This window comes from Platichthys flesus, chromosome 16 (assembly GCF_949316205.1).
Source record: "Platichthys flesus chromosome 16, fPlaFle2.1, whole genome shotgun sequence".
Taxonomy (NCBI): Eukaryota; Metazoa; Chordata; class Actinopteri; order Pleuronectiformes; family Pleuronectidae; genus Platichthys; species Platichthys flesus.
Window position 1 is genome coordinate 10822127 of NC_084960.1, and position 14695 is coordinate 10836821.

The following is a 14695-nucleotide window of genomic DNA, read 5'->3' on the forward strand; positions in this document are numbered from 1 at the left end:
CCAATCAGGGTGACTTTTACAGATATTTACAAATTAGAGATTTCCTAGTTAAAGACACCACTTTAATGACTAATAACACCACTTTGTGTGTGGAGAGGACCTTGACTCTGCAGATTAGTAAGAAATGTATTGCTGTTTTTTACAGAGCTCTGAACTCTAGTTCTCCTCTTACCTCACAAACCACCAAGCAAGCCTGGGAGAAAGATCTAGGCGTTGCCATAGATGATGCTGGCTGGCGGGGGGGTTTGGTCTCAGGCCATGAACATTTCTGTGTGTAACCGCACCAAATCCATACAGTTCAGAATTGTGCATCGCACGCATATAACACCTGTTGTCAAGAACAAAATGGATTCTAATATCTCCCCGCTCTGCTGGAAATGCAGATCTGAGACTGGTAGTTATGTCCACTGCCTCTGGTCGTGTGTGAAATTACAAAGCTACTGGTCTAGTATTGTGACTGAACTGACTGTTATCTTTGGTGTCCCAATACGGATGGACCCTATGTGCCTGATACTTGGTCTCCCGGAGGGTAGGATCACTGACAGTAAACACAGGAGACTTTTCAATATACTGTCTTTTGCTCCTAGAAAGAATATTCTGCTCTTCTGGAATAAGAATGTTGTTCCAACAAAAAAGTCATGACACAACATTGTGATGGACTGCATTCCCAGTGAATACATCACATGCATGCTTAATTCAAAAATAGATTCCTTCTATAAGGTCTGGGACCCTTATTTGCAGCATATTGGGCCCACACTGTCATCCTCCTTGCTTCGTGGATTTCCTAGATCAGCCTAGCCTGTCTCTGTGACTTTGTCTTAAGTATTTACGTGCACCTTGTGGCCTTGCTATGTTTGTATGCTCTGTATTGCCTTGTCTTGATGTGGGGGGGGGGCTGGAAGATGTGCCCAATGCCATTTATTTTTATTTTCTTAATTATTTTGTATCTACTGTACCCACATGCCCACATTTTTTTTTTTACTTTTCTGTCGTGTCTGAGCAGTTCTGTATGTTTTGTGTTATGAGAAAATGTAATAAAGATATTATTAAAAAAAAAAAAAGAAAACAGTGAGTGAATATTTCTGGAATCAGTTTATTAAATTAAATCAATAACATTTCAACAGAAAGTTCATATTGTATGAAGTCTGTCAAATGGTTCCAATGGGATGTTGTTTCTTACTCTGCACTGTCAGACTGAAAAGAAATGACAAGAAGAAACACAATTATTCAACATATATTACCAAAAATCTATCTCATGTAGTTTTCAGTAAAGTATGATCAGATTACCTTTCCGCTATCACGACTCTTGACTCTCATCTTGTTGACCTGAGACTCAGCAATGTCAGCGCGCTCCTGAGCCTCTTCCATCTCATTCTGAACCTTCCTGCACCTGGACATATGGGTGTTGGCCTGCTCCTCCTGTGATGGAACAGGAAATATATTGACTCAGTTGTTAAGGAGACAATGGAAGTTTTGTTAAATTGTAAGTGAAATGATTAGTCAGATAGTTGACTTACAGCCTCCTCAGCCTGTCTCTTGTAAGCCTTGACTTTGAGCTGCAGCTTGTCAACGAGATCCTGAAGCCTGCTCACGTTCTTCTTGTCCTCCTCAGTCTGCACAGATTAAGATTTGTTAAGTAAAGTGACAGAGGAAACAAATTAAGACCTCACAAGTGTTTGATGTCAAACAAGATGTTACCTGGTAGGTGAGCTCCTTCACTCTCCTCTCATATTTGCGGACTCCTTTAACAGCATCAGCTCCACGTCTCTGCTCTGCCTCCACTTCACTTTCCAGCTCTCGCACCTGAACATGATGGTAAATAACTCATCAATAAGGTGCATCCTCAAACTGATTGATGATGAGGATTTATACTATACAGTGTAATGTTCTCACCCTGGACTCCAGTTTCTGGAGCTGCTTCTTGCCACCCTTCATGGCGAGGTTCTCAGCCTCATCCAGACGGTGCTGCAGGTCCTTGACTGCGACCTCCAGGTTCTTCTTCATCCTCTCCAGATGAGCACTAGTGTCCTGCTCCTTCTTCAGCTCCTCAGCCATCATGGCAGCCTGAAATGATAAATGGTCTCCAGTACAAGTTTAATTTGGCATACGCCTTAAAACCGTGTATTGTGATTGAGATGTAAACTCACATCAGTGATAGCCTTTTTGGCTTTCTCTTCAGCATTCCTTGCTTCCTGAACAGTGTCATCCACTTCACCCTGAACCTGGACAAGGTCAGACTCCAGCTTCTTCTTGGTATTTAGCAGACTGGTGTTCTGAGTATTAAAATGAGTCAAATTAAATTGAATCTGTATTTGTCATGAAAAAAAGTCCATATTTTCTGTTCAATTACTGAAAACCTACCTGAGAGTGAAGCAGGCCAACACGCTCACTAGCATCAACCAGCTCCTGCTCAGCCACTTTGCGTCCTCTCTCTGTCTGCTCCAGAGCGGCTCTCAGCTCCTCAATCTCAGCCAGCATCAGACCATTTCTGCGCTCCACCATGGCAACCTGCTCCTTCATGTCCTCCTGTCCTCTGAGAGCGTCGTCAAGGTGCAATTGGGCATCCTGATGATAAAAAGAGGAAAAGTTGTTACCTTTCTTTCCCATTAAACATTTCTCTTTTTCAGTGAACAATCAAAACAAACCTCACCTTGAGCTGTCCCTGGACATTCCTCAGTTGTTTCTGGGCCTCAGCAGCTTGCCTGTTGGCGTGGCTCAGCTGAACCTCCATCTCATTCAGGTCTCCCTCCATCTTCTTCTTGATTCTCAGAGCATCGTTCCTGCTCCTGACCTCAGAATCAAGAGTGGTCTGCATGGAGTCCATCACCCTCTGGCTGTTCCTCTTGATCTGCTCCATCTCCTCATCCTTCTCTGCAAGCTTCCTGTCAACCTCACCTTTGATCTGGTTGAGCTCAAGCTGGATACGGAGAATCTTGGACTCCTCGTGCTCCAGTGTGCCCTTAAAATTTTAGCAATATTTGCTCTAATGAATATTGAACAGGCAATAATTTTTTAATTTATGTAATTTTAAGTGTAGTACCTCAGCTTCCTCCAGCGCTGTCTGAATCTCAGACTTTTCAGTTTCCACAGTCTTCTTGGATTTCTCCAGCTCATGGATGCTCTTTCCAGTCTCACCAAGCTGTTCAGTCAGGTCTGAGATCTCCTCTATAGACCAACAAAAACAAAATATTAAAACTAGTTGTATGCAATATACATTATATCTAGGAAATGATCTATGTCATTGCTTTACATTTACTTTGAATAAAGCTCTTAAACTACAACTGAATGTCACACTAAATTGGTGAGATTGACGTACGCTGAAGGTTCTTGTTCTCTCTCTTCAATGTCTCCAACTGATCCAGAGACTCCTCATAAGAGTTCTTCATCTTGAACAGTTCAGTGCTGAGGGAGCGAGCCTCCTTCAGGGATCCTTCCAGCTCAGACTGGCCCTCTTCATACTTCTGTTTCCATTCTGACAGGACCTATAAACATGCATGTGAATAAAAAAAGGCATTTAACCTTTAAATAAGATCTTGTTTTTTGTTGTTTTTTTTTTACTTCTCAACCTTAAAGCACCTTGTCAAAGTTCCTCTGCTTCTTGTCAAGGTTGGCGGCCAGAGAATTAGCTCTCTCCACATCAATCATGAGGTCCTCCACCTCAGCCTGCAGCCTTTGCTTGGTCTTCTCCAATGAGGCACACTTGGAGTTCACAGCCTCGATGGACTCCTCAGCCTCCTGCAGGCGCTGGGCAAGCTTTTTCCTGTCACAAAGAAGAATATGATTAAAATAAACTGTGCAAAAATGTAATAGCATAATGATATTGAGTAAGATGCATTCGTTAATTCAAAAAGGATTCATGTACTTGGACTCCTCCAGTTCCTCAGTCCGCTGGATAGCATCAGTCTCATATTTGCTTCTCCACTGAGCCACCTCACTGTTGGCCTTGGACATGCCTCTCTGGAGCTCAGCCTTGGCCTCCTGCTCCTCCTCAAACTGCTCTCTGAGCAGATCACAGTCATGACGGGATGACTGCACAGCGTGGGCCAGGGAGTTCTTGGCCTGTTGAACATGGCACCATTTTTTTTTTTACTCACAGGCGATAATGAAAAATGAGTTAGCAATTAAGCTTTGGATCATTTCCTTTTATATTGCATTGGTTTCTTTTCATTATTCAACAAAATGTAATTAATTAAGATTTAAATGAGCAACAATAGTATTACATCTCTATGGGTGTTTTTTCTGTAAGAATAAGTTTTGATATTAAATAGTCTTAAAATAAATTGTATGTACCTGTATATTTAATGACAGCATTTGAACGAGAGAGCTTAGATTAGACCCTGTCTAAACCCAGTAACAGAACATGAATACCTTCACTTCCTCCTCAATGTGTCTCTTAAGCTCCTCAACCTGCTGAGTGTAAGCCTGTTTGCCTCTGGTCAGCTGGGAAACAAGAGCTTCTTTCTCCTCAAGCTGGCGAGAGAACTCACCTGAAGGACAAAAGGTAAATAAGTTCGTAAAAACTGATAAACCCATCAATAGAAAGTTTTCATAAAAGTTGACTCACCATTCTCTGTCAGCAGTCTTGCCCTCTGTGCATTATTGTCATTCAGCTGACGAATATTCTCATCACTTTTAGCTTTGAGCTCACCCAGCTGGTCCTCAAGAGTTCTGCACATTTTCTCCAAGTTGCCCTACAACAAAACAATATTATCATGTCCATTTGTTAAGTTTAAAGCTAGTTCAATACATCCTGGTTACAGTTCATATTTCTAGTTGAAAAAACTGACAATTTTATTAACAAACTACTCACCTTTGCTTTGGCAACTGCCTCCATGTTGCTGGAAAGATCATCAATCTCCATCTTGTACTCGCTCTTTTCCTTCTCCAGCTTCTGCTTAACACGCTGGAGGTTGTCAATCTGCTCACCCAACTCTGCAACACTGTCAGCCTGCTTCTTTCGAAGAGATGATGCGGTAGCTTCATGCTGCAGGGTTGACTCCTCTAGGTCGCGACGCAGCTTCTGGAACTCAGCCTCACGCTTCTTGTTCATCTCAATCTGAGAGGCTGTTGCTCCACCAGCTTCCTCAAGCCTCTCGCTGATTTCCTCAAGCTCCCTGGAGAGGTCAGCTCTCTGTTTCTCAACCTTGGCCCTAGCAGCCCTCTCAGCCTCAATCTCCTCCTCCAGCTCCTCAATGCGAGCCTTGATTTGATGACAGTAACATCAGAAAAGGCTATTGATAAGAAGACATTTCAGATTTTTTAATCTATTATTTGCTTAAAATAACTTTACCTGAAGTTCCTTGATCTTCTTCTGAAGCTGAGCACCAACGGACTGTTCATCCTCAATCTTGCTAAGAAGCTGACTGATCTCAAAGTCCTTCCTGTCATAGGAAAGTAAAATAATTTTCAGTCAGTGTTTCTTTCTGATGAAGAAGAGAACCAAAAGGTTTGATGCATGCAGTGTATGAGATGTTAATAGCAACCCACTTCTTGATTTTCTCATCAGACTGCTGCTTGTCATTCTCCAGATCCATGACGGATTCCTGGGACAGTTTCAGGTCCCCCTCAAGCTTCCTCTTGGCTCTCTCAAGGTCCATGCGGAGCTTCTTTTCTTGCTCCAGTGATCCCTCAAGCTGTAAAATAACATTTATCAATAATAGTTTGTGGCATTTATGAGACAGACCCTACATTCCTGGAATCTTGTAAATAAAAGAAAAATTGCAATGTCAGAGTTACTGTTTTCTTACATCATCCACTTGCTGTTCCAGCTTTGTCTTGGCCTTGGTCAGAGTGTTGACTTTGTCTTCCTCTGCCTGGAGATCGTCCAGTGTTTGCTGGTGGCTCTCTTGGAGGGCCTTCTTTTCCTTGGTCAACTTGGCAATGGACTCATCTTGGGATGACATTTCCTCTGTTAAGTTTTTCACCTATGAGGTTGATATAAATGTAAAGAATTTTTAATACAACTTAATATTTATACGTACACATACTTGACCCATTGATAGAAACATGTTTATTGTTTGATATCATTGTGTTTATGCGTGAACCTTGTTTTCTGTGGCATGTTTCTCCTTCTCCACTTTAGCCAAGGTGAGCTCCAGGTCATCAATGTCCTTCTTCAGCTCAGAGCATTCATCCTCCAGCTTCCTCTTCTTAGCAGTCAGCTCAGCATTCATTTCCTCTTCATCCTCTAGTCTCTCAGATGTCTCCTTGAGTTTGGCCTCAAGCTGGATTTTGCTCTTAATGAGCCCTTCACACCTTTCCTCAGCATCTGTGAGATTATCCCCTTCCTATAGTACAATAAGATTTGATTAATTTTCTTTGTTAAACATTTTTTATTTTATGCTAACTATTAATTAAATTCACCTACAAATTTAGTAAGCTACACAGAAAGTCAGATGATCATAGTGTAATTAAACTTTCATTAAGCATGTATACAATGTCGTTACTTAATAAATAGTACACTTTTCGTACCGAAGCCACTTGCAGTTGCAGGTCATTCTTCTCCTGCAGCAGGGAAACCATCTTCTCTTCCAGTTCCTTCTTCTTGGCCAAGGCAGTAGCCAGGTCTGTCTTCATCTTCTCATAGTTCTCCTTCATCTGAGTCAGTTCCTTCTCAGTCTCAGCACTCTTCAGAAGAGGCTTGATCTTGAAGTACAGATTCATCCAAGGCCAATTCTTCACATTCATGAATGAACGAATGTTGTATTGAATTGAATAAATAGATTCCCTGGAAAAACAGTTGCAGATCATATATAATTTGATGGATTGTCATGGGTTGGCAGATAATAACAATTGAAGTAACATGACTACTTGATCGGACTATACAGTTAATGGTGCTATATGAAATATATATATATATATATATATATATATTACCTCCTCTCCATCATCTTAACAAACGCCTTCCTCATGACAAATCCTCTGGCGAGGGCCTGAGTCATGGTCACCAGCAAAGTCAGTTTCTCATCTCTCATTTCCTCCAGGTCACCCAGCAGACCAGCTTTGAAGAACACCTATGATGTCAAATCAGTGAAATCAGTCATCAGGACAGCGAGAATACTTGATTTGTAATAAATAGCAGCTTTTGAAAAGCCTTTAGAATTTAACCTTTGTGTGCCCAAACTTGTACTGGGTGTGGTCCACATCAATGGAGCCCATCAGCTTCTCTGCACACTTCTTGTTGTCAATGAACTGTCCCTCAGGGATGACGCTGGCATTCAGTACTTTGTATCTACATTAAAATATGATATGGTTACTTATAATTTCCTCCTAAGTTTTCTTGTATCCCTTCATCTACAGAAATCAAATTCACTTTATTTTACTCCGAACTGCATTCACCTCTGCTTGAAGTCACCGTAGAGGATTCTGCTGGGGAAGCCCTTCCTGCAGATTCTGATGCCCTCCAGCACACCGTTACATCTCAGCTGGTGGATGACCAAGAAGTTCTCCATCAGACCTGGACAAAACATTTTTTGTCTAAAACCTTTTTTTGTGACTAAGTTACACAAAATGACAAAAGGTGGATGAAAACCCTTCTTACCTGGGGTCTTTGTCTCATTTGGAATTAGGCAACGTACAAAGTGAGGATGAGTGCTCCTCAAGTTGGTCATCAGCTTGCCCAAGTTCTCCTGTGGATCAACAATATGAAAAGTTAAGTCAAACATTATTTCACCATTAGGGTTTTAAGTATAATCTAGCAATATGAAACAATACATACTCTGAATACACAAGACACAGTCTGGAAGGAGCCACCCTTCTTCTTAGCACCCTTCTTGCCAGCAGCAGCCTCTGAAAAGTGTGTTATATTTCATTACCAAGATAATACATAATGCTGTTTGAATTGTTATAAGTTTGCTTTTATGCAGAAAATGTTACTACACTTGGCAAGGTACAGTTTCAACGACAGACTTCTACCAATAACTACAGAGTCACTGCACACATCATAGTTGTGAATTATTTTGCTCAGTTTTGTTTCTTACCGTCAGCCCCAGGATGAGCAGCATACAGAAGAGAAAGCAGTTTGTTTGAAGCTTTCTGGTACAGCTGAACAACTGAGTCGTTCAGTGGGTCCTTGTTCTTTTCCAGCCAGCCAGTGATGCTGTAGTCCACTGTACCAGCATAGTGAATCAGTGAGAAGTGAGCCTCAGCCTTGCCCTTTCCAGGTTTTGGCTTGTCAAAGGCCTTGGTCTTGCCAAGGTGCTGTTCATGCAGCTTGTTCTTGAAAGTTGTGTCAGAGGCCTTAGGGAACATGCACTCCTCTTCAAGGATGGAGAAGATGCCCATTGGCTGAGAATAATTTACATTTCATGTTAAAGGTGTATCTGCGGAGGCAACGATTTGCACATGAAGGAAAAAATAGTCTTCCCAAGTGGCTACTTACCTTCTCAATAAGCTCAATGCAGGCCGCCAAGTCCATACCAAAGTCAATGAACTCCCATTCAATGCCTTCTTTCTTGTACTCCTCTTGCTCCAGAACAAACATGTGGTGGTTGAAGAACTGTTGCAGTTTCTCATTGGTGAAGTTGATGCAAAGCTGCTCCAAGCTGTTGTACTGTAATAGCATAAATGTATGAGTACATAGGATATTTGTGTTATACTGCTCAGATAGTTTTCAGACCACTCACATCAAAGATCTCAAATCCAGCGATATCCAGCACACCAATGTAGTATTGTCTTGCTTGCTTTGTGTCGAGCATCTCATTGATACGGATGACCATCCACAAGAACATTTTCTCATAGATAGACTTGCACAGAGCTGAGACGGAATTGCCGACCTAGAAACAAGGGTAATATTAAAAACATGGCTGGTTTTTAAAGCATTCCTGGATTTGTAGATGCTCTTTTATTGTACCTGTGGAACGGTTTGACCTTTGGTCACCATCTCATTTCCGACCTTGACTCTTGGATAGCACAGACATTTCAGCATGTCAGCTGAGTTCAAGCCCAAAAGGTAAGCGATTTTATCAGCCACTGATTGGAAAAAACATCGTAAGGTCACTAATCTATGTCATGTTTAGAGTCACATGTTATACATGAGACAGACATCCTTCAAGACATTATTAACACATTTACCCTCATTGCCATCAGGTTCAGCCTGCTCCTCACGCTGCTTCTGCTTGAATTTCATGTTGCCATGATGCATCACAGCACCAGTCAGCTTGTATATGCCGATTTTCTCATCACTGGTGAAGCCCAAGATGTCAATAGCAGTCTGCATTACACAGAAAAGAAAGTAGTCAACACTCGTGACATTTGTGTCTTGGATTCTCAATTTTGAAATCTCAAAACAAGTGGGAGATTTTGCGTTACATCTGTTGCAATGAACTCCTCTACATCATTGATGCTTTTGACAGTGATTTCCCCCTGACTGATCATGTGGTAGTCATAGGGGTTGGTGGTTATCAGAAGAGCGTCTACAAAAGAATAGAAGAAATAAATTAATCAGTCCTCTTGTAACAGCGTCTTAATTCCAACTCCAACTTCCTATTTTCCATGTTTCATCAAACCTATCAAGTCAGGCTGGTGGCCTGTCATCAGCTGATAGAAGATATGGTAGCTCCTCTCAGCCGACAACTGGAAGGTTACACGGGACTTCTCCAGCAGATCTACGTTCAACAAATCAAAGTCAGACAAAAAAACATTGCATGTATATCATCACACAACGAATGGCTCCATAACGAATTGTAAATTGAAACAATGGTGACTGATAAAAATGTAGACAATAACTTACATGTTTCAATATCAGCTGAGGATAGCTTGCCAGATGTCCCGAAGTGGATTCTGATGAATTTACCCTAGAGTTCCAGAGTAGTATTATTTATTTTTTTATACTTTTTAATAAAAAAAAAATCTGTTTAAGTCAAAGCTTTATTAACTGTAGGAAAGTTACACTACGTGAAGGCCCATAAAACGAATACTTACGAAACGTGAGGAGTTGTCATTCCTCACAGTCTTGGCATTACCATAGCTCTCAAGCAGAGGGTTAGCCGCAATGATTTGGTCCTCAAGGGATCCCTGTAAGAGAAATTTTGAATTACCCAAGCTTTGCCGATTAACCTTTCTCTGACAAAAGAATTTATCTGATACAACCATTGCATTTACCATTTACCTGTATCTTGCTAGCTGCTACTGGCTCAGTCTTCTTAGCTCCAAGAGCAGCAATTGTTGCAAAGTACTGGATGACACGTTTGGTGTTGACAGTCTTTCCAGCACCGGATTCTCCACTTGGTTAAAAGGGGCACATTTGTAAGATTTTGCCAAATTTTCATTTAAATCATTGTGATAACAGTTTGGGCCTCATCTACTAAAGGTTTGCGTGTGTAAAAACATTTGGAACCTTGATTTCACCTGCAAAAAAACATGCAAGTTTATCATCAGAATAACACGCACTGTCCATTTAGTAAGTTTGCCTTAATGACTATGCATTATCGGGCGTTTCTGCCACAGTGTGTAAAGTATTGGGAGTAGTAGATGCAATACAAAACTGGAAAATTGCAGTGGTTGTGACTGTATCGATATTTAGGTGCTAATCGGCACAGCGTTACGCACAATTGGCTGCAGTTATTGGGGTGAGGAGGATACGGCATCGGAGAAGACGGAGAGAACAGGTTTTTTCTGCTCGTGTTAACATGTTTGGATTGACAGAAGCAAAAACAATCCCTCTCTTGCCAGGGCACTGACGGCCATCATCACACCAGATTCAGCGCAGACCAGCTGCCTGGTGGGTTCTCCGTGTGCTCCAAGTGTCTAGCCTGATTGCTTGTGCCACAGAAAGTGAACCGCGCCTACTGGGCAATATTGGTCAGAGGCATCTCTTATTTGGGATCTTAGATCAGGCCCTTTGTGTAATACTCACGTAATCAGGACAGACTGGTTCTCACGATCTGAAATACAAAGATTTATGCTACACATGAGATCCATTTTCATTACTCCTTCAATCAAGGTATGTTTAAGCTGAGTTCTTCATCACACAAATAAACAAATAACTTTGATCTTACCTGTGAGCATGAACTGATAGGCATTGTCAGAGATGGAGAAGATGTGAGGTGGTGCCTCAATCCTCTTCTTGCCTCTGTATCCTTCCACAACTATGGAATCGTAAACGGGAAGCCACTTGTAGGGGTTCACGACAACACAGAACAGACCAGAGTAGGTCTGTGAACGCAGAGAGCATAAACAGCATTGACCTTATATCTATATTCATTTACATACACACACTTTCATACATAATTTCATTTTATACTATTAATAATAGTTAGTAATCTTTTTCCAGTGGACGATGTGTTTGTTTTGAATGCTTCTCCTTTGGGGGAAACTCACATAGATCATCCATGATGCATAACGCTCTTTGAGGTTATACAACACGCAAGGCTCGTTGAGGTGGGTCATCATGACCATGTCCTCAATCTTGTCGAACTTTGGAGGATTCCTGGGATGGATGTCGTCCTCTTTTACAGTGAGAGTCTGACCAGAAATCATGACATCAATTGAAATTGATAGACCAGATAGATTTTTATGATTATAATTTAGAATAGTATTTAATATTTGATTCACCTACCTTCCCAGTATCCGTTTCAACTGTGGCTTTGCCCCCCTCTTTCTTCACAAGTTTACCCTTGAGGTACATCTCAGCAGCATCCACCACAAAGACGGCTGTTTTGGCATCAAACGGAAGAGTTTGAGCCTCAATCCTCTCCCTCTCGGGTTTCCGGAGGTAGATGGCCGCCGGTCCATAGCACTGCATCTCTGCGTCTGTGCTCATGATGGCACTTTAGATGGGACTGAAAAGATGATAGAATATTGTTGAATGAAGTTAAATTTGATAGTGTGAGTATTGAGTTTCATTATGGAGGTTGTAATATTGCAAAACATGTCTTACTTCAGTTTCTCCCTCTTGAGTTGCACAGATCTGTTGTTGTCCACGGATGCCTTTGAAGAGAGATTGAGAGGATAATCGAAGAACACTTTAGTTGATCGACTAACGTGGTATCACTAATAGTTAGTTTCTGTCTGATGGTGGAGATTTTAAGTATTTTTTATGGCAACATATTTTACCTCAGCTACGTCCAAAAGAGAATTGGTGGTGCTGTCTCTGAGGGATTCTCAGGATGCTATAAAAACATAATTAAACCTGAGCACAAAACCTAAACTTAATTGAAGTTCCAGAAATTCTGTCTTTTGAGAGTTCGAGAACATCTGACACTGTAAAAGTTATTCCAACCTACTTATAAAAGCTCACTATATTTAGATGAATCAATAAAGCTCAGTATTTTCCTGTTCATTCAATTGCCCCTCCAACCAGGGAAATATTGCTGATCACGTGGTAGGCTATGTACGTATTAAGATATTCACCATTTATATATACACAAAATTAAACTACTATGATAAGCCATGAAATGTCACAATATGAGTTAATTCACTCACCTGTGTTAGATGCCTACCAGCTCACACAGCAGTTGCAGCCTCTTTTATAGAGGGTGAAAGTGCCGGGTCAGCCGTTGTCTGTCTCTCATTTTGGTCATGGATTCATTTCATCCTGAAGCTTTTATGGGGCCAGCCATGTTTAAGGAATTGATATGCACACTTCTTTGGTGCTAAAAAAAATAAAGTATCCATTAAGATTATTACTTATGTTTTTATTTAATTAGATTTAATTTCATTGCAACCTTAGATGTGACCAACACAATTTTGGTGTGGAATAAATATGAAATAATGACTATGGGTCTCTCTACTGTCACACATAAGGAATTACAGCATTAAGGGAATAAAGTGCATTCACACAAGTTGTTCATGTTATAATACAACATCAACAAAATAATTAAACTAAGCCAAATATGAATCACGGGTCTCTAAGGAAGTAACAGCTAAAATTATTTAAAGGAAAGGAGTTGTTTTTAGATTTCTTCTCAAAATTCACCAAAAACTTACTGATCTCAATGTTGATGCATTGAGATCAGTAACTTGGTCTTCATTTCCTGAAAATGTAGGAAATGAAGACCAAGTTGTTTTCATAAAATAATTCAGAATATGTTTTTTTAATGAATTCAAATAATATAAAATTGGATTTTAAGAACATTAAAGTTGAAACATTAGCATTTTTGTTTTCAGCTCATCAGTAGCTCTTGGAATTACTTTCAGAAAGAACGTTCAACCCTAAATGACTATAATACTTGAAAGATACCATTATAATTGTGTTTGTTCTCTATTTGATCTATGTTAAAGTCAAAGCGCTTCATTAATAGACATTGAATCATTTTGTTTTGATACAGGCATGGAATTGCCCCTCAATATCTGTGTTCTACAGTTACACAACACTTGCCCACAGCTCATATTCCTATATTAAAATGATGTCTTACATGTCGATGTAAGTTTAGTAACACAAATATAACTCTCTAAATGGACATGAAAACAGTTGGCAACTTGTCAGAGATCAGGCCTTAAAATAAGTTCCACACAAGGCAAAAAGACCTGGCTACTTTTGATATTATGTGACATCTGTTGAATAAGAATGATTCCAATGCCCTGATAAATCTTGCAGGTGTCGGTCTATTAGGGTAATTATTGAGTCAAATTGGCAGACCACAGAAAACATACAAAAACACATAATCAGTTCTCCTCACTTTTCACCTACGTTGACTCATGTTAGATCCTCTCATGACATATTCTGATATGGGCAGATTTTGTGAGGTTCTTTCTTAAAGTACCAGAGAAAGAACCTAAGATCCTTTAACACTCGTTTGAATTATTTTCTTGCTGCTGATAATAATTGAGATAATATCTATTCATCCTGAATGGTCATACTAATACTTATCTGGATGTTTTTTGAAAAAAAGACTAGATTATTACTTGGACCAATTTTTGGACTGTGTTGTTCCTTGACAATTGGGATTAGGGTTTTGACTGGTGTTGCTTTCCATTGCTGCCAATGTGCCATGGACATGTTTACCTGGTAACCCTATCACAAATTAATGTGAAATAGTGAAAGCATTCCTTTCTCAAAAGCATAGGACTACACGGCGAGGGCTCGTAAAACACTTGGTGAGGGGAAAACCATCTTCTGCTCCAAGATTCCAAGTCTAGTTTAAATTTCTTCCAGAAGTCACAGTGCAAAGACCGGTGGGACGTGGAACCCTATCTGTTTGTGGCTTGTGACATTCCAAATGGAGCCTTGCATGGTTGCAGGGCGAGTCTGAGCCTTTTTAAAGCCCTAATCAGAATCGGATTCCCATTCTTATCATCCCATTTTTGTTCTTTTGTATGTTTGGAACTTAAAATGTCAAGTCATTTGCCTACTATTATGTCTTACTCCGAGACTAATGTAACATGAAACCATAATGTAATAATCTCCCAACAAGGGAAGAAAAATGTTACCCCTGGAATAATATGTCATGTCATGGCGGTGTGGCCTAGGGGGTAGAGTGGTCGTTCGCCAACAAGAAGGTTGCCGGTTCAAACCCCACTCTTCCCCATCTGCATGCCGAAGTGTTCTTGGCAAGATACTGAACCCCTAAAAATGTCCCCTCATAAATGTTGAGTGTACAAATTGTAAGTCGCTTTGGACAAAAGCGTCAGCCAAGTGACATGTAATGTAATAATGTCATTGTAGTTGGCTGATGAGTTAAAGGCTGTGGACAGCGAATTGTGGAGCTGCTAGCTGTCAAAGCAGTGCCAAGTGGGACACATTTGACTTAACTGC

At 40.6% G+C, this 14695-nt stretch overlaps 1 protein-coding gene across 1 annotated transcript; it reads right to left on the minus strand.

Moving 5' to 3' along the window:
* Positions 1–1073: 1073 nt before the first annotated feature.
* Positions 1074–12077, minus strand: LOC133971471 (myosin heavy chain, fast skeletal muscle). Its single transcript, XM_062408833.1, has 41 exons — positions 12055–12077; positions 11879–11928; positions 11558–11780; positions 11320–11463; positions 10998–11154; positions 10856–10883; positions 10109–10223; positions 9922–10014; positions 9731–9794; positions 9507–9605; positions 9310–9413; positions 9073–9211; positions 8852–8970; positions 8625–8774; positions 8381–8551; positions 7980–8286; positions 7718–7788; positions 7541–7628; positions 7339–7456; positions 7108–7231; positions 6877–7013; positions 6472–6727; positions 6045–6287; positions 5748–5924; positions 5488–5633; positions 5291–5381; positions 4811–5200; positions 4565–4691; positions 4369–4487; positions 3863–4059; positions 3577–3760; positions 3317–3482; positions 3041–3165; positions 2651–2959; positions 2362–2565; positions 2148–2273; positions 1894–2064; positions 1699–1803; positions 1518–1613; positions 1288–1419; positions 1074–1194 (listed from the first exon to the last, which is right to left on the minus strand). The coding sequence occupies exons 3-41, from the start codon at positions 11759–11761 to the stop codon at positions 1177–1179; spliced, it is 5814 nt and encodes a 1937-aa protein (XP_062264817.1). The 5' UTR covers positions 11762–11780; positions 11879–11928; positions 12055–12077; the 3' UTR covers positions 1074–1176.
* Positions 12078–14695: the final 2618 nt, after the last annotated feature.